General features: G+C 39.4%; 1 protein-coding gene across 1 annotated transcript in view; it reads right to left on the minus strand.

The window, feature by feature from the left end:
- The window catches only part of LOC122812161 (zinc-binding protein A33-like), a 209,813-nt gene that overhangs the window by 81,816 nt on the left and 106,495 nt on the right, over positions 1-21,502 (minus strand). The window contains exons 2-3 of the mRNA XM_044084482.1: positions 18,003-18,101; positions 15,759-15,992 (exon numbers count right to left, since the gene is read on the minus strand). Coding sequence (XP_043940417.1) covers positions 15,759-15,992; positions 18,003-18,101 — 333 coding nt within the window. The remainder of the gene's footprint in view (positions 1-15,758; positions 15,993-18,002; positions 18,102-21,502) is intronic.

Below are 21,502 nucleotides of genomic sequence, written 5' to 3' on the forward strand. Positions count from 1 at the left end.
CATACTGTAAATTTAAACTTAAATAGTGCCATATATTGTTATCTTTGTCAGCTACCAAAGCATTCTTTGATAAAAATTTTCATTCATTAGTATAATGGAGTGTAACTGTTTCCAATTGGAAGAGAATCTAGGATTTATCCAACTCATCACTATTTTAATTATAGATGCCATTATATAAGTTTCAATCTATGGGAATTTTAACCCCCCCCCATTCCCATTTTCTGATATGATGAGAATATGCCACTCTATTTCTTTTGGGGTACCATAGGAATTTCATCAGAGTTAAAGTGATTTCTTTAAGGATTTTCTTTCCTGGTAGAAGTATAAGGGCCTGTGCTATATATAATATTTTAGGTAACAAAACCATTTTTATCAGTTGTAACCTATCATCAAATGTTATAAACAAATTATTCCATTTGCTTATTAATGTCTTGATTAAGTCTATGGCTTTAGCATAGTTAAGCTTTAAGGTTTCCTCTATATTCTTGCCTAAGACTATTCCTAAATAGTCTAGAGTTGAAACTTGGTTTCCAATAATATGAATAACTGGAACCTGTATGTTCTTTTTTATTTAATAATAACTATTTTGATTTAGATTTGTTGAAGGAGAGTCCTGAGATTTTTTTGGAAATTTGTTATTACTATATCCACTTCACCTAACACTTCCTTAGAGCTGGGTAAGGTAAGTAAGACATCATCAGCAAACATCATTATTTTAGAAATATATTGGTCATATATATTTATACCTGTTATCTTTGGATTATTATGTATTAAAATGGCAAATATTTCTATGGCCAGAGCAAATAGGATAGGGGACATGGGACTTCCTTGTCTAGTACATCTAGTGATTTGGATTGCTTTGGAAGTAAAGGGACCTAATTTGACATATGCTAGATTGTTTTCATAGGGTTTCTTTATCATTGTTATAAAAAGGGGGGGTCAAATAACTGTAAGACTTCAAATAAATAACCCCAATTTAAGGAGTCAAAGGCCTTTTGACTATCTAGACCTACTATCAATGCTTCATGGTTTCCTCTGCTGAGGTAATCTATCAGAGTTAATACTCTTTTAATATTATCCTGTGTATGCCTGTTATTTGAAACCAGTTTGCTCTTCATTAATTATTTTAGATATGGGTATTTTCAATCTGTTGACCATAATTGACATACATAGTTTATAATCATTATTCAACAAATAAATTGGTCTATGTAAGTTGCGGTGATTAGGGTCCTTATTCCCTTTTAATATAAAAATTAGAGAATATCTCCAAGAAGGAGGAATATTTGCTAATGTCTGAAGTTCAAGAAATGTTTTATGTAGGAGAGAGATTATAGAAGAAGGAAACAATCTATAAATTTCGATAATTAAGCCATCTATTCCGGGTGCTTTATTAGACTTACTTCCTTTAATCCCATCTATAATTTCCTTTTGAGAAATAGGTTTTTGTAGATCTAGCCCAAGTTCCTCAGGAATTCTTATGTTGGGAACTATATTCTCTAACTTCTCACAATCATTTGTACTTATTTTATTTTTATGATGCTCTGCATAATGATAATTAAAAGCCTCCAGAGTGTCCCCTATGTCTGAGACTTTTTTCCTTTTCCCTTCATGAAAGATACTATCAATGTTATTAATTTTTGATTGTATATTAACTTTCATAGATAGGTTATGAAGATGCTTAGGAGAGGTAGCATAAGAATTTAATTTCAGTTTTTCCATAGCTAAATTAGTTTTAAGAGATAATATTTCATTGTATTTCTTATTTGCTTCTTCTATTTTCCTCTTATTATCTGTAGCAATTCATTTTTTATTAGATTTAAGAGATAATATTTGATTTTGGAGTTGCTGTAACTCCGAATCCCATTCTTTAATTTTATTTTTGTACCAGCTAATAGTTTTACCATATAGATAGGCCTTAAGAGAATCCCAAACCATAATTGTGTTTGCTTCAGGTTTATAATTAATCTCTAAGAAAAGCTGAAGTTCAGAAGTTATCCCAATATTTAAAGTCTTTATTTTTGTGATATATGAAAGAATCCTTGAAGTAATAACTAATTCATTGAATTCCAAGTGTATTGTTAACAACAGGGAATTATGATCTGAAAAGGGACAAGGTTGTATTGAAAAATTCACGATTTTAGAATAAAGATCTTGTGAGATATACAATTTATCTATTCTAGTCTGGGTACCATGTCTATAGTCTTGGTATGAAAATAGTAAATAATTTGGTCCTAAAGCATTAAAGGTATCTTTTAATTTAAACATTTCTGTCCATTTTTTAACTGTTTGGCTGAGGACAATAGTCTAGGAGATTTCCTATTGGTAGTTTCTGTAATATCCGTGATACAATTGAAATCACCTCCTAGCATAATATTACCTTTAGAAGTAGCTGTAATAAAGTCTAAGTGTTTCTTAGCTAGTCCAACCCCCAAACCCGGGAACCAGTATAAATTAACCAGGGTCCAAATTCTATTATTAAACTTAAGTATAACTAAGACCATGAGTCCATCATTATCTACATGTTTGTAAATGATTTGGGGATTTAAGAAAGTCTTTTACCATATAATTATTACTCCTCTGGTCTTATTTATAAGACAATTGAGCAAGTATTGTGTATTCCTTAGGGTCCCAAATAAATGTGTCATTTACTTTAAAGTGTGTCTCTTGGAGAAAAACTACTTGAGCCTTGCTTAGTCTAAGATACCTTAGTAAGTTGGCTCTCTTATACAGGTTGTTTAAGCCATTAGTATTTAAGGATATCAAAGTTAAATCCATATCAGAATTCTTTAAAGATAAATAATAAAGGAACTTGTATTAATAGAATCCTGTATACATAATACTCTTCCTGAACAGACAACAGAATATCAATTGTTGTATTTCTATTTATCTCAATCCAAATAACTTTCCCCATGAAAGATAAAAGTAAAACTATTTTGTCAGGCATTTTAAAACTAGAAAAACAGTTAAATAACAAAAAATTAGCAAATTTCACTCTGATATAAACTTTAATACACCCTATACATGGAATGAGATACATTCCTAGTCTAGCAAACATAACTAAATCTGCTAGACTACCTATCCCAACCATCAACCTTTGTTGGTTCGAGCCCATGAAAACAAAGTGAAACGGAGAATATATTATAAATTAAGAGAAAAATAGTAGTGATAAACAACTAATCAGATATTAATTCCAGTTAGGTTTTAGAGATGAGTTACATACACTATTATTAGAAACATTAAACATTTATACAGTAATTATTCACTAAGGAAGCAAGAGGCATATTAGGATATATATAATCTGAATTTAGTGCTTAATAGACTAAGGAAACATTAGCTTTATTAACAATCTAAATGATTACCCAAAATACCTAAGCATGTCATCTGTATTAGTTCTAATAAAAACTTCAAAATGGCAGAACAAATCAAAGAATCATTTAGCATTTGTATTTCTGTACAGTTTTCTGCATATATGATGTGGCAAAATTTTATGCCGGATGCCCTTCCTGACGCAACCCTCCCCATTTATCTGGGCTTGGGACCGGCACAAAGAAATGCACTGGCTTGTGCATCCCCGGTGCCTAGAGAGGAGTTGTGGTATTGTATGAGGAAGTCAGGAGTGTCAGGGAAGTACGTAAGAGTGGTACAGGACATGTACGAGGGTAGTGTGACAGCGGTGAGGTCTGTGGTGGGAGTGATGGATGTGTTTAAGGTGGAGGTGGGATTACATCAAGGATCAGCTCTGAGCCCTTTCTTATTTGCAAAGGTGATGGACAGGTTGACAGATGAGATCAGACAGGAGTCCCTGTGGACTATGATGTTTGCAGATGACATTCTGATCTGTAGTGAGAGTAGGGAACAGGTGAAGGAGACCCTGGAGAGGTGGAGATATGCTCTAGAGAGAAGAGGAATGAAGGTCAGCAGGACTAAGACAGAATATATGTGTGTGAATGAGAGGGAGGACAGAGGAATGTTGAGGATGCAGGGAGTAGAGGTGGCGAAGGTGAGTGAGTTTAAGTACTTGGGATCAAGAGTTCAGAGTAATGGTGAGTGTGGAAGAGAGGTGACGAAGAGAGTACAGGCAGGATGGAGTGGGTGGAGAAGAGTGTCAGGAGTGATTTGTGACAGACACGTACCAGTAACAGTGAAAGGGAAGGTCTACAAGAGGGTAGTGAGACCAGCTATGTTATACGGGTTGGAGACAGTGGCATTGACAAAAAGGCAGGAGTCCGAGCTTGACATGGCAGAGCTGAAGATGTTAAGATTTGCACTGGGTGTGACGAGGATGGACAGGATTAGGAATAAGTATATTAGAGGGTCAGCCCAGGTTGGAAGGTTTGGAGACAAAGCCAGAGAGGCAAGATTACGTTGGTTTGGACATGTGCTGAGGAGGGATGCAGAGTATATTGGGAAAAAGATGCTAAGGATGAAGCTGCCAAGTAACAGGAAAAGGATAAGTTTTATGGATGTGATGAGAGAGAACACGCAGGCGGTTGATGTGACAGAGCAAGATGCAGAGGACAGGAAGAAATGGAAACAGTTGATCTGCTCTGGCGACCCCTAATGGGAGCAGCCGAAAGAAGAAGAAGAAAATTTAGCATTTGTATTTACTTGCCCTCTGAATAAATCTTATCATGGCAAACTCCCACTAAATAAAAACTTCACAAGAATTGGGTGTTAGCACATAGTGAGTGTGTGTCATTCCCAAAAGATGCTAACATACATTTTTAGAAATATTCAATAAGACATATTTGTCCTTAATTAACTCCTAAATTTTGGAATAGCAGATGTTTAAATAACTGACTAAAATCAATAATAATTAACTGGCATCAGTTAAAATGACAAAAATTAGTAAAAAACATTATTTATATAAAACTTACTATGGATAACAGGTCTTAAAAGTGAATGTCTCAAAGACAAAATTAAGATAGAGATAGCTGCAAATATCTACCATAGTAATAGGGCAATATTGAAACTCATAACTTTTTTGTTGTTTCATGAGTCATAGACATTACTGCGCTCTTTCTCTGTCATAAAGTGCTAATATACTAAAATACATGACTTTATAATAACTGAAAACATGACATCTGAAATATAAATAATATCTAGGATACAATAAGGAAATCAACATATCAAATGCAAAGTAATTATAGTTCAATCAAAATTATTCATACATATATTTGCTAGGATTTAGTATGGTGTTTGAGTATCCTTACAGTTATTACCATTAGTCATAAGCATTTCCTGTAAATGTATAAGCCTATACTAAACACTTGCTAGCTGCATAGGAAAGTTATTTATAAAGATCTATTTATAAAAACTCCGGTATATTCACTAGAAATAGTGGCTATAATTAATTGTTTACAAGAAAAAATAACATTTCTGTATATATTTGATCACAAAATATAGTCAACTATTATAAAAGGGAACCATGAATATGTTTGCAGATAGTGTAGCTCATAATTCTTGTAAAAGAAGCCTACTATGCTATATTAACCAGAGTCTTGACAGTTACAATTAGGCTTGCATATACATATTAGATGTAATGTAATCTGATCTGCATGTATAGAATGTATGATGTCATGAGCTAAGTAAGAAAGCTTCACTTCTTAGATTTTAAACTGACATTTTCCCGCCTAGCACACTACACAGTACAGTTTCCTGACCTCACTTTAACTGTGTCACAAAGTCTGCTTATTTACAGTAACAAATGCAGAGTCAGATACCTCCAAACAGTAAAATAACAATGTTAAGTTGTCAATCTCGCCTTCATTCTTGCTGGATGGGTTCGGAGCCGATCCTCGGCTCTGACTCGGCCAATACTAAAGCTTGAGAGCTAATTCCACCGGCTCGAGGCTCCCCTATATCCCACAATGCTAGGCGGTAACTACCCAGATCTCGTTTGCCGCTATAGCTGACGAGGTGCTTTTCTACCGGCTCAGACAGGTGAATGAGAGTTTTTACCATAATAGGTATTTCTTAACCCCCTTTTTGTTTCATACCATAACCTTTTTAGTTTAATTAATATTTAGATAAATCGACCCCTGTTTTTTCGGGTCTATATTCCCTTCCTTTTCTTCCCTTAACTTGTAGGCCTTCGGCCCCTCTTCCCCCAGTCCTTTAGTGTGACTAAATTAGTAGTTTTTGTTAAGGGCTTGTATGTGTGTTTGTGGCTTTGTGTTAGCCTTAATAATTTAATAATTTCTTCAGTAGAGGGTGTATCTGTAGTGTGTTTGTGTTGTTGTCAGGCACTCCTTTCACTATGTCAAAAGACGCTAAGGTCTCAGGCTTCAAGAAGTGTGACTCGTGCTGTCAGAAAATGTCTCTGACAGACGGTCACACTTCTTGTGTGTATTGCCTGGGACCTTTGCACCTGCAGGACTCTTGTGCTGTTTGTCATGGTTTTAGCCCTGGAGTCCTGCAGGAACGCAAGAATAAATTAATCTTGTGGGGCTTATTAAAGCCTGAAGGCCCCCCGACTCAGTCTGTGTTGGGGAAGCCTTCTAAAACTTCCAAACAGTTGGCTCCGGTTTCTGAGTCGACTGCTGGAAAGGTTAAGTCGGCTTCGACATCGGCTCTGGCTGGAGCCGATGTTTCCAAGCCTCATACTGTTACCCCGGCTCCGGCTGGAGCCGAGGCTGATAAAACTCCGTTGGCTCCGATACTCTTATCGGAGCCACAGTCTAGGAAGAGATCTAGATCCCCCTCTATCGGCTCCGTGCATTCGGTGCCAGGATCCCCTCTTCTTTCTGAACGAAGCCATAAAACTCATTCCTCATGGTCTTCCAGGTTATCTGACCACGATTTGCAAAGGGTAGTGAGTAGACTTCTCAAGTCCGAGGCACTGGCCCAAATGCTGCATAGCCCGACTCAGCAGTCAGTGGCTATTTCCGTTCCCCAATACATTCCTCCTCCGACTCCTTTGAGTTCGGAGCCAGGGCTTGTCAGAGCCATGACTGTCGGTGCGTCGGATCCGATACCTTCCCTTTCGGCTCCGTCGTCTGCTCCGATCTCCTCCTTGGAGGGATGTCGGCGCCGAGCTTCCCTCGTCTGCTCCGAGGGGGCGAGTGGCATCGGACCCTTGTCCGACCCCGCTCTCCCTCTCGGGGCTTCGGCGCTGGTGAGCTCGGCTCTGACATCGGCTTCGGAGCCGTCCCTGTCAGTGCCGGGGGAGGTCCTTGTCTCTTCGGAGCGGGGGCCTCTGGCCTTGCCTGACAGGGGTGCCTTCGAGGTCATGCGGAGCATACTAGAACCAGGTTCTGCCCCACAGTCAGCTCCTTCAGCCCCCCCATCTACAGTGCCTGCAGTGATTTCTACTCACCCCCTTGCCTTAGACCGCAGAGAGCCAACTCCTCAAGTTTCCCCATTGGGAATTTCCTCCTCTTCTGAGGCCTCTCCTGACCCGGTAGGAGATCCCCCTAGGAAGAGGCAGTGCAAGAGGAAGCACATTGACTCCCCTGAGTCTATCACCTCTGACACTGACTTAGAGGAATCTGAAGGTTCCCCTCGATCCCCCTCTGAGGATGTCTCCTTTGCTGACATCCTTGAGATCCTCAAACAGAGGGGGAACTGGCCAGCCCTTAACCCTTCAGAGGATGAGTCAGTGTATCTTGAGGCATTTGGCTCTCGCCCTTCTACCTCCTGGGTGTCCCCTCCCTTTGACCCCCTTATGGAAGTGGTGGCAAGGAAGGCTTGGATGACTCCTGATTTAGTGGAACCCACCCCGAGGAGACCATTTAAATTTATTACTGCCCCTAGAGATAAAGATTTTTTATCCAAAGGTGCCCCTGTTGATGCCATGGTGGTGGCTGCGGCCACTAAGAAGGAGTTAGCCGATTCTTCAGTTCCTGTCCATCCTCCTAATAAGGAATCTAGGACCATGGACAGGTACAGCAAGCGGATGTTCTCATCAGTGACCTTTTCAATGCGTTCGCTGAATTACTTATGCCACTTCACTCATCTCCAGAGAGATTTACTCAAGGATATGGGTGAACTGATAAAGGATCCTACAGCTGAGGGGTTCAAAGACACAATGAACTCCCAGTTGGCAACCCTGAATTCCATCGTTAACTCCTCCATGCGGCTGGTCTCATATGCTGCGGATGGGGCAAGTAGAGCCGCAGGCACAGGTGTTGCCTTACGACATCACGCCTGGATGCGGCTATGCAACTTTGCGGACCCTTTCAAGGCGTCCTTCACCAATTCTCCCTTTGATGGATCATCCTTGTTTGGTCCACAGGTGAAGGATACATTGACCAGGTGCGAGGTAGAAGGTAAGACTCTCTCTGCCGTAGGAGTCTGTTTTTCTACCCCTTCTAGACCCTATCCCAAAGGTCAGAGGGGAGGAAAGATGTGGTTCCGCAAACAATCCCAGGGAGTCTCATCTGACGCACAAGGTCGATTCCCTCTAGAGGCAGAGGGGGAATAATAATAGACGCCGCCCTAGAGGCAGAGGAGGTCCGCAAAACCAGGGTAGCAGAGAAATGTTCTCTGACAAACCCTTTCAGCATCCCGGAGGGGCTGCCCGGCTGTCCACCTTCAGAGGCAGTCGGGGGAAGGTTATCCCTGTACCCAAAAGCCTGGCTTTCCCTTACTCAAGACAAATGGGTACAGTCGATCATATCCGAGGGTTACAAAATTCCCTTTATTCGCATCCCATCCCAACCCAAAAGATCCCTTCCAGACGTTCCACCCGGTCTAAGGGAACAAGCAGCATTAGAAATTTCAAAGCTGCTATCAAAAAGAGCTATCCAATCAGTCCCAGCAGACCAGCAAGGATCCGGAATCTACTCCAAATTCTTTTTGGTACCAAAAAAACAGGGGACTGGAGACCCATACTGGATCTCAGCTACTTAAACAAGTATGTCAGGAAAACAAAATTCCTAGTCCATTCTACCCTTCTTGGGTCAGGACAATTGGATGTGCTCGATAGATCTTCAGGACGCGTACTACCACATCAAGATGAAGAGACGCTCCAGGAGATATCTCCGCTTCAGGCTGGGAGCCAGTCACTACCAGTTCAGGGCCCTGCCCTTTGGTCTCACTACAGTCCCCCGTGTGTTTACCAAATGCATGGCAGTGGTCGCGGCTCACTTGAGACATCAAGGATTCCAGGTGTTTCCATATTTAGACGACTGGCTCCTTACTGCCACCACCAGACATCAGCTTCTTCTATCCAGGGACTTCACCATCCAATCTTGCCAAGTTCTAGGCATTTCGATAAATTTCGAATAATCTGCCTTGTCGCTTTGTCAATCTATTACCTTTATAGGCGCCACCTTAGACACACTCAATCTTTCAGCCAGACTCACAGAGCAGAGAGTGTCAGACATTCGAAAACAAGTTTCCCTTCTCTTACAATGCAACAAAGTCAAAGCCAGACTAGTTTTGAAGGTGTTAGGACTCATACCAGCAGCTATTCCCCTTCTCCCCTTAGCTCGCTTTCACATGAGGATCCTCCAATGGATGCTGTTTACTCAATGGTCCTTTCAACAGCTCCCGATGTCCCATACCATATTGATAACTCAATCATGCAAGAATCAACTGTCTTGGTGGATCACATCACCTCAACTTCTCCGAGGAAGACCCTTCACCCCCCCCCCAGTCGCCACATTGACAACAGATGCCTCCCTAATCGGGTGGGGGGGGCATTATAAGGGCAGGACAGTCCAAGGCACATGGCAACCTTTCGAGTGCCACTTGCACATAAACGTCTTAGAGATGAGAGCAGTGCTTTTAGCGTTGCAAGCCCTTCATGACTCTCTTCCCACTGGGACTATTGCAATTCAAATGGACAACATGCCCGTAGTGTGGTACATCAACAAACAAGGCGGAACCAGATCATACCCTTTATGTTGAGAGGCACTCAGACTTTGGCAATGGGCGATCTCTTCTCAGCGTTTTCTGATAGCAACGCACATTGCCGGGAAATCCAACGTTATTGCAGACAAATTGAGCAGAGCAATTCTCATGCCCCACGAGTGGTAACGGGAAGAGAGTGGAGAGTGAAGAAGTCACTCAATTCTCAAGACCCACGAGTGGTCTCTAAAGAAATCAGTTCTAGAAGAAGTATTCCTAAGATGGGGCCAGCCTTGCTGTGATCTTTTTGCTACTCCCCAAAACAGCAAGTGTCATGACTTCTTCACTCTCTTCCCATTACCAGGCCATCCCACCAGAGACGCTCTAGTCCACGATTGGCCCTGGGGACTTCTATATGCCTTTCCCCCCTTTCCACTGATATCGCAACTAATTCAGAAAGCCATCACCTTGAGAGTGACAATGATCCTCATTGCCCCTTACTGGCCTCGACAAATATGGTTTCCGTTCCTTCATCGTTACCTTTTGGAGCAGCCTTGGCATCTGGACCCAGTACCAGATCTGATAACCCACCAATCGGGTCAGCTGCACCAATCTCTGCCTTCTCTAAACCTCACAGCGTGGTTTCTCCGATTCCAACCTTAGCCAGGCTTCCCTCAATATCTCGCTCGGTCCGAGATATCTTGATAGCCTCTCATAAATCTTCTACCCGGAAGATTTATAGTAGCAAATGGAAACGCTTCTCTTTTTGGGCAACATCAAAAAACATAGATCCCTTTACTGCACCTATCCAGTCTATTCTAGACTTTCTAGCAGAACTCTTTCATTTAGGATCATCTGCATCTACCATTAGCGTTCAATTGGCTGCCATATCTAATTTTTCATGTTGGTGTTTCGGAGTCTAGCATCATGGCTCACAAACTCTGTAAAGCCTTTTTAAGGGGCGTATTTCTTCTCAAACCACCAATCAAAGATCCCCCGCCTCAATGGGATTTGAACTTGGTTCTGGCATCCTTAATCCTTCCCCCCTTCGAACCGGTGGCTTCATGTTCTCTGAAGTTGCTTTCTTGGAAGACACTTTTTCTGGTAGCTATAACTTCAGCGAGAAGGGTATCTGAACTCCATGCTCTGTGCAGTCGTCCTCCTTACTTAGTGTTTCACAAAGATAGGGTATCCCTCCATACTAATCCATCCTTTTTGCCTAAAGTTTCCTCTCAAGTAAACCTAAACCAAATTATTGATCTCCCCATCTTTTTCCCTAACTATTCAAACAGGTCGGAACAAAAGCTACATTTTTTGGATGTTCATCGCCAACTTAGATATTACTTAGACAGACTAAACAATTCAGGAAATCTAATCAATTGTTTCTGTCATATGCGGAAGGGAAATTGGGCCTTCCTGTTACTAAAGTATCCCTCTCTAGATGGCTCACCTCTACAATTACCTTCATCTATGAGATCAGACATCAAAAACTACCCTCAAGACCTAGAGCTCATTCAACTAGGGAATTAGCTACATCCGTAGCTTTTCAGGATAGGCTGCCAATAGATTCCATTTGTGCAGCAGCCACCTGGGCTTCTCCTCATACATTCATTTCACATTACAAATTGGACATGGTTTCCAGAAGCCGTGCCAATTTTGGTTCCACTGTTCTCAAGAGTCTGTTCTGATAGGCCACCCGGGATAAGGTGCTAGGGACGCGGTCCCATCCAGCAAGAATGAAGGTGAGATTGACAACTTAACATTAAGAAGTTATGTACCTACCATAACGTTCCATGTTAGTTGTCTTCTTCTCGCCTTCTTTCTTGCGTCCCACCCTCCTTCCCCCAAGCCTGGACAGACCAACAGGAATTCAGTTTGTGTTCTTCCTCTGGAAGTCGTCATTCCCACACGTTCTTCCACCTCTTTTTCTCCTTTATTAGGTCTGCGATACCTTTTACGCAGGTTGTTTTGAGGTGGGTTTCCCTACTCCATTCTATGGAGACTAGGGTTGCTTGGTATGGCTATCAAACAAGATCTGAGTAGTTACCGCCTAGCATTGTGGGATATAGGGGAGCCTCAAGCCGGTGGAATTAGCTCTCGAGCTTTAGTATTGGCCGAGTCGGAGCTGAGGATCGGCTCCGAACCCATCCAGCAAGAAAGAAGGCAAGAAGAAGACAACTAACATGGAACGTTATGGTAGGTACATAACTTCTTATTCAATGCCAACGAGAGAGAAAACAATACATTAACATTAAACTCTACAGGAAACATAACTTGTAACTATTTAAAACTCCCTTGTGCCATAAATCAAACAATCATATAACTGTCAGAGAAACCCAGTTTATGTCAAAAGCCGGTAAACAGCTTTTTGTTCACACAGGTACCAATACATATTCTGAAACAATCAGAAGTTATAAATATTAAAAAAAAAAAATAGTTGATATATATATACTAAATCATAGACATGCCCTGTTTTCCCATTTATCCAAAACAGTTTTGATAAATAATCTAAGCAGTGACTATGCCTGTGCAATAACTCAGAAGAATATTTAGCAGGGCAAAGGGCTATATACGATTTGAAATAAAGCATGTCATCTTAAGGTCATAAAAGCAAAGATAGCTTACTGTTTAATTAAATCACTCAATAAACCAGTAATATTACACTAATATACTAAAAGCATAAACAGTTATTTAATTTGTATATTAACAAAAAAAAAAGTATAGAAATGAAAAAGAACAAAGAAAGAAAAACAATGAGAAAAATATTGTCATGACATACCTTACTTAAAGATTTAGCAAGTATAAAACAAATTAAAGTCCAGTTGCAGTAGATGCTTTGAGAGATTTAGTGGGAATAGCAATCTTTGACTCAGATTTTTGTTTTTTCTTTTTAACACCAGTCCAAGAAGATTTATCAGTAACTCTCTTCAGAGATGCAGATGCCCATTCCATATCTTCAGGTAAGGAAACACTATTATTGTTTTTAATAAAGGCAATGGCTTCCTCTAGGGCATTAAATGATCTCATTTCATTCTGATAAAGAATTTTTATTCTGGCAGGAAAGACAATCTGAGTTTTGATGTTATTCTGCTTTAACAATTTTATTAATGGCCAAGCTTTTTTCATCTGTTCAAAAACCCTGGTAGAATAGTCATTATCAAACCTAAATGGGTATTGATTAAATTTTAATGGACTTTTCCTCCAGGCAGATTTTAGGACCAACTCTTTGTCCAAATAAGATAGAAACTTTATGACTATTGATCTGGGAGGAGTAGAGGAGGATGTTGACACTGGCTTTCCTAAACCTCTATGAGCCCTTTCAATAAGAAAGGAAGACCCTCCTTTAAATCTAAAATCTCTGGAATCCAGGTGTTCATAACAGAAATGCTATCTTCTCCTTCAGCTCTCCCTCAGGGATGCCAAAAATCCTTATATTTGACCTTCTCTCCCTGTTTTCCAGGTCATCCACTTTATTGAGAAGTTAAATGTTTTGTTTGATGAGAAAATCTTTCTGGCTTTCTTCTTCCTTCAGTCTTCCATCAAGATCATTCAGGGATGCTTCTAAGTGTGTTATTCTGGATTGAGGCTGCTGTATAAGTTCCTTGAGAGAATCTCTGTTTCTGACAATTTTCCTTGAGGTTTTGTAAATTCTCCTTAAAATCATCCATTTTTAGTGAGAGTTCTTGTAGAGCAGATGTCACAAGTTGCATTTCTTTTTTTAAAGCCATGTCAGAATGAGAAGTCTTCAAAGTGCTCATCTCCACAAATGATATATTCTCCTTTATAATTTGACAGGAAAAAACTTTCCTAAGTTCACCAAAGTTACTAATAATATAATTTATACTTTCATATATCAATTCTAAGTATTTTTGCTAAAATAAAATAAGTTATTCCCTGTTTTTATATTAGTTTCATGGAGCTCTGAAAAACTGCTGCTATCAGTTGGCCATCTTGGCTCCGCCCTCCTGGAGGTATATTATCTGTAGAGTGTGATTAGGGGAATTCAAAACAAGGAGATCCTAGCAGAAATAAATAATAAAAGCAAGGTGCTTAAACAAGAAACTGGCGAAGAGTGTAGCATGATGTCTCCTAAAATATTAAAGTGCAGTGAATTTGGCAGAAAATAAGCCAAAGCATTGTTGTTGTCACCTCACAGCAAGAGGTTCTCTGGTTCGATTCTCAGCTGGAGCGCCTTCTGTGTGGAGTCTGCATGTCCTCCTCGCAGTCGAGTGACATTTAAAGACATGCAGGTAGGTGCGTGCAAGAATGGGTGTGCCTTCTTTGAAGGTTGGGCGTCGGGCTGGCACCTCGGCACCGTAAAAATCCACTGCCAATCATTAGAGGACCAGAGGTCTGCTGTGGCGACCACTAACCAGGAAAAGCCGAAATACATTACTTTATTACATGTGTAAATTATATAGTTATTCAAGCAATCAGATGGAGCCATTGTGTCTGATATTGCTTACATGTTATCCTAGAATAAAGAAAATAAAATTCAGCTTCAGGTAGCTGGAACAGAGGCTTCTTTAATAAGGGGTCATTTGTCTGCTTGAAATTTGGGATGCTGAAAAGAATTCATGATGTGCAGATTTACTGTGTAATGATAGAGATTTCTTTACTTGAATGCTTGCCGAGTCTACTCCATATGCATATATCTTCCTGTTGTACCAATGATGCATACTCTAAGGAAACTTACAGTAACAGCGAAAGGCAAAACAGAAAGAAAGCTCCACAGAAAGGATACCACAGGTATAAATAAGAAACCAATTTTCAGTGATGAATTTTGTCATTTCAGAGTTCCTTCTTTTGCTTTCTAGTGACAGAACTCACAAAACTATTAACAATTGCAATCACTGTAATCAGGTGGAAGTGGTGACATATGGTTAATAAACTGAATGAGTTGGGGTTTAATAACTGAACCAACAAATACAGTATGACTTAAGTCGGTTAAGGGAGTGCACTGCAAATGCATTACCGCCTGGAGGACTAAATAGTGGGTTAAGACAGTGCACTGCAAATTCACTACCTCCAGTTGGACTGAGTACTAGTTTAAGGCAGTACCCTATGAACATATTACCTTCTGATGGACTGAGTAATGGGCTAAATACTGCAAATGTATTACCTGCTGGAGGACTGAGTGGTGGGTTAAACACTGGTAACTCATTATCTCCTGCTGGACTGAGCAGTGGGTTAAGACAGTGTGCTGGAAATATATTACCTCCTGCTGGGCTGGGTAATGAGTTAACACAGTGCATTGTAAATGCCTTATCTCTTGCTGGACTGACTTGTGGGGTAAACAGGGTGCTGCAAATGCATTTCCTCCTGCTGGACTGAGTTTAATTACATCATGTATACTGTTCTGTGTTCCTGAGCGAGACACATAACCTGACTACTCTTCATGTGCTACCTTAGAAGACCATGCACATTGGGTTGTGCTAGGCACCATTCCTCCTTTTTATGTTGAGTGGTGGGTGAACTATCACAGTAATCACATAGTGCAACTAGCTAAGGATTGGGAATGTCACCTTAGTTACTTTCAGTGCAGTTGGTGGCCCACACTGGGGAGTAGGTGACCTGCCTTTGTTAGATTTTAAAAGAAGCTGTTCTATGTCTTTGAAAAGAAGCACCAACTCTGAAAATCGGTTCCTGTAACTGTTCATACAGAAATAAATGGAAGCTCTCACTAGAGATGAGTGCTACCTGTGCTTCACCTTCTGCATCCAGTACAATGAAGAATGCTATATCTGTTTCATTTGGTGTTTCTTTAGTACATTTAAACATTTTGCAGTTTTCTCAGCTAAGACCCATGAGAGTAGGCAGTGCTGCCCTATTAGTTCCGCCTAGGCATACTCTGTGTTGTAATAAACAATGTGACGCACATTTTACTCCACTAGAAAATGCATTCTTTTCTGTCTTACTACTACTCAAAAAGCATTTGCAGCAGTATGGCTGCATTATTTTACCTTAAGAAATCTCGGTTTATGTTTCACAGTCAGTCTCTCCTCAATACCCTTCATTGCTTGCATGATTTCTTCCATCTTTTCAGACAGTCTGGCTTTCTGGTGCTCAAGGACCTTCAGAATATCTTCCTCTACATGTTCCACCCTCTTTCTTAATGCCTTCTCCTCATCCCAAAGAAACTGGTGCATTTGGGAGAACTCTGTTGTTACCTCTTCCCTGATCATCTTTGCCTTTTCCTGAAAGGACAAACAGGTGACTTGTTATCATGACTAGTGTACTCCTGGATGCTTTCTACCAGGAGAGTGCACACAGTGCTAAGGTAGCACAATGATTTAGTGACATGCATTCATACATTTGGCTGCCTGTTTGTCTGTCAGTCTTGCTATCTATCTATTTATCTATTTTTTTATTTATTGGCAGGGGTATAGCACTCATCTCTTTGGACCATTTTCAGGCTCAGTTTTGAAATACAAGAGCTGATAAAGCACTACAGAAACAGCAAACATCATTCATAGTAACAGTACAGAACTTAGCCAGAGTCATAAGTGCCACTTTTGAAAACAAAAAACTACAAGAGTTGTAACACAGGTCTTAGTTTTGTGCTCTTTCCTATTTGTCATCTATTTCTCAGACCATCAAGACAACACATTTGGTCAGTGGTTATGCCTGTAAACTGTGTGTTCTTACTTGATCTTCCTCTGGCTCACAAATCTTCCAGTGTGGGATAGACTATGTTAACAATTTATTCAAGGACAATGGTCTCCAACTAATGATGAAAAAAGCAGTCTAGCTTATTTTGGTAAACAAAACATTTCTACATTGCAACATACAGGATACACACTCCTCCAATCAGAGACTGCTGTAAGGGATCCGGGCACTCTTGTTGATAATTTGGGCATCATATCTCTGATGCAGTTTGGAAAGCTTTCTATCTGACTCATCAGATTTTGAAAGACATCTCCTCCAGATACAATGAAGTCTCAATTTCCCTTTATTTATTGACTATAATGCCCATTTTGGCATGCATTTTTGAAACATATCACTCAACTTGGGAGACCTCAGAGATTCCTGACTTAAAGGATCACTGGCCTCAAGACTTAGTTATGTGGACATACTGGTAGGCCCTATCTCTGTACAGTCTCTTTTAGATTTCTCCACAGAGATTTCTATATAACCTTTCATGCAATGAAAAGTTTAACCACACACCATACTTGACCTCCTATTTCTTTGCAGAACAAATGATTCCTCAAATGCCCAGTTAAAGGAACTAAACCTTCATCAACAGATAAACAAGACATATTGGTCTGACAGATTCATATCCCAGTGTATCCCCCAGCTCTGGAACAAACATCCAGTACGTGTTAAGCAGAGTAGCACCCTTGCCTCCTTCAAGGTAAACCTAGATAATTAGATGGGTGACCTCAAAGTCTCTCCTGGGTCAACTTGTGCTGCCCTCCTAGACACTGGAGGGGACTTTTGAATATGGTTTACTGGCTAGCCTTGCAGTGGCCTGTAGACTGTCTAGAACTTGTCTATGAACCTGGGAAGCAAAGGGTCTCAAAGTCTCAAAGGTCCAGACAATTTGAAAGAGCATGGAGCTACTGAAGATGTAAGACTTTCAGAGCATGGGTTCATTCTTTAACATTGAAGAATGGGGCACAATCCCAGATGAAAACATTTTGTTTTTCAGCTATAATCAGCCATGACAGACAAGGCTTTAAAGCCATCAGATCTGAATGTATCAGCTACTAATAAAGGGCCTGTAGTAAATATTTTTAATGTTTTATTGGTCACTTAAGACAATATCAGATTTCATTTTCATGTGAGAAAGAAATTGTCACCCACTTAAAATTGAACCTCAGCCCTCAGAGTACTATGTTGGAAGTAGGTCCACATATTTATTTTATAAAGGCCTTTCCATAGCAAGTTTTTTTTCTGAGTTATAACTCAGTCTGCCAATAGAAGTAATCAATTAAGCCAGATGTGTTAATACCTTATAATTTAGGAACTGCTGTTCTATATCAGGGTAAAAAATTATGCCACAAAAGTTTGTTTTCCCTGGCCTGACCCATACAGCAAACAGAAAACATGCACAATTCTGAAAACACTTAGTGAAAGAACTTCAAGCATTGGACGATGGTTGTAAAGAAATGTATGAACAACTAAACTCAGTGTGCAACCATTTCACAAAACCTTTTGGTGAAAAGTGTTCATCCCAATTTATCATTATAGTCAGCTCATATTACCTGTGTGGTTGTGATCCAGCTTTCTCTTTCTGTAATCATTTCACCAACAGTTCCCAGTTGTTGTCGAAGGATTTCTAAGGGCCCAGCCCTCAACTGTTCCTGTAAGATAACAGCAGTAACTGTGGTAAGATATTACAGAATCTTGAAATCCGACAGAAGCAACAGTAGACAGTGACAGCTGGGAAGATACTGAGGAAGTCAGACAATAAAAGAATGTGAGATAAGGTCAGAACTGAAATAAAACCCAAAAGCTTGTTCAGGGTTCATTTGTGTATATCTTTAACCTCCTATCTCTGTACTTTGAGTTAACAGCTCCTTTCACCCATATAGATAATAAAAAGGTATTTCAACAGCTCCCAAACGAAGTATAAAAATTCCAAGATTAATTACAGTTTTAGAATATGGCTAGCGGATATAGTGATATTAAAGCATCTATATGTAGGTGACACATTCATCTTTTCAGGCATCTGTTATGAGGAAATCAAATTAACTGTGTTTTACTCAGCTATCTTGGTTCCACTTTACCATCTTTTATGTACTAATAGGACAGAATGGACAGAAGATACATTAAATATGAATGATGTTGCAATGAAGTAGGAGTTGTAGAAAAAAATAATTTTGTATGCAAATAGGAGAATAATAGGGAAAATTAACTTATTGGAAAGTGGATGTAAACATTTTTTTTTACTTACACAGGCTTTTTTCTGTGTATTAGAATTTTTATTACTGACATTTAGTAATACTGATGTAGAGACTGCTGGCTTGTGTGTGTGTGTGTGTGTGTGTGTGTGTGTGTGTGTGTGTGTGTGTGTGTGTGTGTGTGTGTGTATTTCTCTTAGTGAGTATACTGCAGGTAGAAGTCACTTCAATAAACTGCCAATTGTTATCATACCGTTTATAACATATTTAACAAATGGACTGCGATATTTAACAGAGAAAAAAAAAGAACAAAAAAAACAAAAGGCAGTTCAGAATAGCAAAGCTGCAAAAAAGTAATCCAAATTACTCAACGTAATAACATTGGCTCATGTAACATGTACATAAACTGCTGCTGTAAATTATACTGTCAGAAGATGTAACCATCAGTCCACAGATGCTCAATATGTTTGCAAGTAGTGTAATTATTAATTTCTTTCACTGTACAATGTACAGAATGACTAAGCTTGCTCTTATAGAGTTTAACCTCTAAGACTAAAAGTATACCTTACACATTGGCTCTGCTCCATCCTGACAGAAAGTGGAATGGCGATCCCAAAAGAGAACATTTAAAAATGCATGCAGTTATATCATCATCTGTAAATATAAAATGCCAGTCTGCAAAAATATACATACACACACACACACACACACACACACACACACACACACACACACACACACACACACACACACACACAGTGCTATGTACACAAAAGCATTGAAAGCAACCCAAAAAACTTTGTTTCTAAATAATAAATAAATAATTAATGTTTATGTCATCACAAGAACCTTCTGTAAAAAGCACACAGGATTATATTTTTCAGTTTACTTGTCAGTTGCTGGCTATTATGTAAACAATATTTTCACTTTTGTGGCATGGCTAGATAACGTTAAAGTCTGCAGTGTGATCCTGATATCTGGCTCTGGCTGGGTGGTGTTTGCATTTATTCTCTGTTTCTATGTGGATCTTTCTGGGTTTCGTTTCAAAGACATGCCCCATAAGTCAACTGACTGTTTTTGTTTTGTGCTTAGATTTGTACTGCAGATTTTTTTTCCTCTAGGTACAGGAGATTCAGGCTAGGGGACTGATTAACACATGGCTACAAGTATTTGCAGTCAATGACAGTACCTAAGAGAGAAAATATTGTGACTGCTAAAAAGGGGTGCAAAAGCCACACGGGTAGCATTCTGAAGTTGCACATACCATTTCAGGGGCATCTGTCACCGAATGAATCATGCCAGGTCATCACCCTGAGAACCAGGGGGATGGCCCAACAGTAGACACTATGGCAATTAGCATTAGAATATGGGCCAGTGTAGACACATTTAATGCCATACATCAGTTTATACAGTATATGTGCAGATAGAAGATGGGCATTCTATGATGAGGTGGAGAGAATGCTTGTGGCCCACCAGTGTTGGCAACAGGCACAATTGGGTATAAGGAGCTGCAGTGTGGAATTATTTTAGAAGGAGACCTAATGATTAGCTATTTAGTGTTATGTCAATTGTAGTAACAATGGGGTATTATATATGGCATTTTTTAAGGACTGCAATGCTTTTTATATAGGGAAAGCTAAACATACTTTGCCGGAACATATATATGAACGTAATTTTGATATTTTGAAGAAAAACATAATAATGTGCTTACTAGGCATATTTTAGCATTTTCTAATCATTCTTCTTTGTTTTCTATTTTGGAATAGATACAGGTTGACCCTAGTGGTGGTTCCTGGGGCGAGTTTTCAGAGATCAGGGAACATTGGTGGCAGTTGAAGTTCAGTGTAAGGTTTAAACGACATACTTTCTTTGGCAAGTGTGTTGAAGTTAAGGCACTTAAAAACATGAAACTTGTCATTTAACTTTTATTTTTTTATGCTGGAATTAGAAAGGTTTTTATTTATTAACTTATTGTGAATGTATCCAGTGAAATGAATTAAATTGTGACATGTGACTAAGGTGAGGTTGCTTAATGAGATTTGTGTGGAAGTACCTACGTTCTGAGGAAGTCCCCGATTTGAAAGGGACAAAAGTGCTTAACATTTATTGTTTTATGTTCTAATAAAGTGATTGCTGCAACCAACCCAATTCTTAGATGTCTTTGTTGGATTTTGAATTTATTTTAGACATCTTGGTTTGTTTTGTTGGTTACATTTCTTCATTTTCTTATTTATGTATATCTTTGGGCTGATTGTGGCTAAAAAGTGTGTCTGGACCAGACCAATTATCTAGTTAGCAAACAAATTCCAACATTGTTGAGTTCTGTAATGACATCTGGAGACAATACTGTCAGCATAGTTTCCAGAACTGGTTTAATTATAACCTTTAAACACTTGAATTATATACAACTTCTGCACTCCTTGATGTTATATGTTAAACAAGTAACCATTCAGGCAAGAAAAATGAATACACATGCCAGCCAGTAACTTATGAAATACTCTTTTTTCCTGACCCAAATTAAGTATACATATTTTCTTATAAGACTGCAAAGAAGTAGCAGTTTCTATGATAGGGTTTTATTTACTCAAGTGCTTAACTATTCCTTGGAAAACAACATTTATCTCTTGTACTACACGTCTTTGGCTGTTGTAACCTAATCATTTTATCTTTCAAGTATTTAGTTGTTTGTGTACACTTAAATGCATTAACAAAATAATCTCTGATCATGCTGCTTTTGTACATAGGAATTACAGCCCCTTTAAGCCTTTTGTACTTCATTAACAGCCGAGGCTTGTACCCTCCAATTATGACTACCCAAGCAGAATTTTAACGTCTGCTAAACCTCCAGTGGATATTTTCCA

Source organism: Protopterus annectens, chromosome 9.part0 (genome assembly GCF_019279795.1).
Source record: "Protopterus annectens isolate FY-2018-M chromosome 9.part0, PAN1.0, whole genome shotgun sequence".
NCBI lineage: Eukaryota > Metazoa > Chordata > Ceratodontiformes > Protopteridae > Protopterus > Protopterus annectens.